The 3,539-nt window shown below is 39.5% G+C and overlaps 1 protein-coding gene across 1 annotated transcript; it reads right to left on the reverse strand.

The window, feature by feature from the left end:
- Positions 1-340: 340 nt before the first annotated feature.
- Positions 341-2,399, reverse strand: SYCE3 (synaptonemal complex central element protein 3). The gene is made up of 2 exons (XM_014940105.1): positions 2,291-2,399; positions 341-1,218 (listed from the first exon to the last, which is right to left on the reverse strand). The coding sequence occupies exons 1-2, from the start codon at positions 2,397-2,399 to the stop codon at positions 1,049-1,051; spliced, it is 279 nt and encodes a 92-aa protein (XP_014795591.1). The 3' UTR covers positions 341-1,048.
- Between the last annotated feature and the right edge of the window lie 1,140 nt (positions 2,400-3,539).

Consider the following 3,539-nt stretch of genomic DNA (forward strand, 5'->3'; position numbering starts at 1 on the left):
CAAGAGAATACTTAGCAAACTTTTGACAGATCATTTAGATGTGATTTAAATCATCAAATGCCTCTTCAAAGGAGATGGAGATACTCTCACCTGGTATCTAGTGCTTACTTTCTAGTTAAAAGAGTCTCATTTTAATAAAAGGGAAGGTCCTTCTCCTCAAATCTTGTGTTGACTTCCATCTCAGATAAAATACTCAACTGCACACCACAAGATGGTGCCCTTAATCCATATCTTGACTACAAAAGAAAAGTAATTTTTGTTCTTTTCTTCCTTCTTTAATGTTGTACAGTAGGAACACACCGAGAGAAGCATGTTTTATAACGTGGTTAGTTTGGTTTCTGCAGCAACCCCACAGACTACACCACACACACTGCAGTCTATAATGGTAGCTGATTTTTCCTTAAATGACACATGCTGCCTTCAGAGGGTTTGAGAAAAGCAATCTTTCTGGGAAAAACAGTCCAAAGAAATGGTTAAGAATCCAAGGAAACAAAATGAAACAACTACAGATGAGCTACCTGAATAATAAAATTCTTTAACTGAACACCTAGTTGGTAATCCCACATCAAACTAACCCAATGTAGCTGCAAACCTAGAAATTCACCTGTTTTTCAGTTAGAAAAGAAGTAATTCTTCAGTTTTCCCTGAAAGGCATATGCTGGTGCAATACCACTGCGACAATTTCCTCCCTCTCTCCCCCACTCCCCCTCCCCAGATTGGTCAGGTGTCAAAGAATTCCACACATATTGATGATGAAGGGAGTACGATATTCCAGGAAGAAAGACACTGTGTATGTACACACACTACAAGGATGACTGATGAGCGTAATAAAAATAGCCACGTTGTTACCTTTTACCTTCAATAATATAAATATATGTACATAATCTCATTAAAATACTTCCACAGATGTATACACATAAGTAGTTCTTAGTAAGATGAAAGCAAATCCATTTTCCACAGTGTCTGTGAAGCCTCCCGCAGCTGGAAAACAGAAAGACTGGAGTGGTTTTCCAAGGGATGTAGTCCCCTCAGCGTGGCTGAATTCAATTTATTCCTTTTTTTGTCCTTCGCCTTTAGATTCGCTCAGCACATCTTGCCATTTCTTCTCCACCTCTTCTTTGCAACTCAGGAAGGCGTCCTCCAAACGCTTCGTGGAGGTGGCCAGGTCTGGGTTGGTTCGAAGGACTACCATGTCGTAAGCCATCCAGGTTGCCTGCACTACAGACCCAACAGATACTACTAAGCCAGGAATTTTGGCTAAATAAAAGCAATAGCTGACTCAAATAAAGGACATGAATTATTATTAGTACAGATCTTATGTCAGAGAAGGCCTGCCGTAGAGTGGAAACTGCCCAGAGCAATACTCAAGATTAAATAAAAGGCTTTTCAGTATTACTTCTTCATGTTTCAAAATATTTCAGAATGGAAGTGTACTGATGTAAATTACAAAAAGGGGGACAGACACCTGTACCTAAAAATCGCAACAAAATATGTGATAAAAAAGAAAGGTTCAACAGACTGTTCTAAAATAAATGAACCAAAGAATCCTCTCTCCAGACGAGTTACAGTCAGGAGGCTTATGTTAGGTGAGGAAGAGCAAGATCAAGGAGTAATGCAGCATAGCAATGAGAGGTTTTAAGAACAACCTAACTAATTAAATTGATTTTGGAATAATGAGGCTCTGATAAAGCCGAGCAAATAGTTTTAGCGCTTATTTCATACTTTCCCTTTTATCATATATTGATTGTAGTTCTCAACGGCACTCATAAATTGTGTTCAATTACAAATAGTTTAAATAACAGTTTCCATCCATTCTTGTTAGTTTCACAGAGTTTCTAACAGAATTGTTGCAGAACGTGGAGAGGAATATGCAGTCCTCTCCATATATACAGGACTAAGTTTAAATTTGCAGAGAAGTCTTTGTTCTATCTGAGGAATTGAACACATCATGCACTGATCTGAGAGGTACTGTGTATCCCACTGTTTTTTCAGAATTAAATCTCATTTTATATACTATGTTTTAATAATTGTAAATGAAGTACCTTAGCATTATTTCTGTTTTCAACCACCACTCTGAACTGAGCATCCATCACCTATTAATTTTCAATTCCAGGCCATCTGAAACTTCTAGATTATTTGCATGCTTTCTCCCAATTAATTAGGGCATTCATTAGTCGATGGTGATTATTTCCACTTACATTTCTATCACACAGACGTTTACAGCAATAAAAACAAACAATATATCTTCAATATCTTCACAAATCCATATCATTCTTATAAAGACCTGTACCTGTTAGTTTTTCCATTTCCTCCAGAAGTTTTTCTAAGTCCCTGTTCAGGTCCTCCACCATTTTTACCATGTTATCATAGTTTCCTTCCTGTGGTTCTGACTCAGCCATCTACGAGGAAAACAGGAATTTCATACTTTATTTTACTTAGTAGCGAGTCATTTTTCACGGTTGAGAGAAAGTAACATTACAATAAATTTAAAAAAAAACCCTATATGTATATAAATATTCAGTTTTGATGTGAATTCATTAAGATCTGATCCTGAAGCCACTGGTCATCACCTGTATGCTGCATACTATTTTCAATCCACTTTGAAATTCAGGAGAAAGAATTACACCCAAACATGCTGTCTTTGTGTCAAACAAAGATTTTGGTATCAGTAGTAACAAAGAACACCAAGTCAGACACTTCGTTAGAAAATTTTGTCTGTTATCCCGTTACAGTTGTCTTCAAGTTTCTCTCCCAGATACTCTGACATAGGGCAATTCCTAATTTTCAAAGTTAGTTGTGAAATCCCCATTTGTGTCCAGTGTTTCATACTGGCACCATATAAGCAGCCAAGGGGTTACGATTTACTAACCTCTGCCTAACTTGTGGCTAGTAAAATTTCAGGAAGTAAGATCGCTTGGGGCAAAAATACAGAGTTAGAGGCCCGGTTTATACAATTGAAAGTTTCAGAACCTTGGTATTAACAAATGTATACAATTGAAAGCTTCAGAACCTTGGTATTAACAAAAAAAAAATAAAAAATAAGTGACACACAGCCTTGCCTTTAATATACTTTTTAAGAAAACTGCCAAATGGATGCCACAGAACTAGAGAGGAGATGGAGGGGCTTCCCTGCAGTGACTATACACGTCACGCAGCAAACACTAGGGTTTTTTTACCACCTTGCTTATTTTATATACGATTCCTGAAACTCAATTAAAGTAGCCATGTTCCATTTTCTATTGCCAATAAATATCGGGCGGCTGGCAAGCGTTTATAAGGGCGTCACAGCACTTTAAAGGGATGCCCGGCCCTATGGAAGGCCCTGGGTGTCCCAAGGGGTCCCCTCACACCACCGGTATCACCCGGGAGACCTCCAAAAGCTCCCGGGTGACCTTGTACCACATCACGGGCTCCCTCTAACTTCCCACCAGGGTCCCCACGGCGCTGAGGGGAGCTCCGGGCCGCAATCCAAGGCGGTGTGAGGAGCTTTTCGCCCCCGGCGAGCCGCCCCCACCCCGCCTTCCCTCCCTCCCAGATCG

This window comes from Calidris pugnax, unplaced genomic scaffold, assembly GCF_001431845.1.
Source record: "Calidris pugnax isolate Ruff unplaced genomic scaffold, ASM143184v1 scaffold36, whole genome shotgun sequence".
In the NCBI taxonomy this organism is placed as follows: Eukaryota; Metazoa; Chordata; class Aves; order Charadriiformes; family Scolopacidae; genus Calidris; species Calidris pugnax.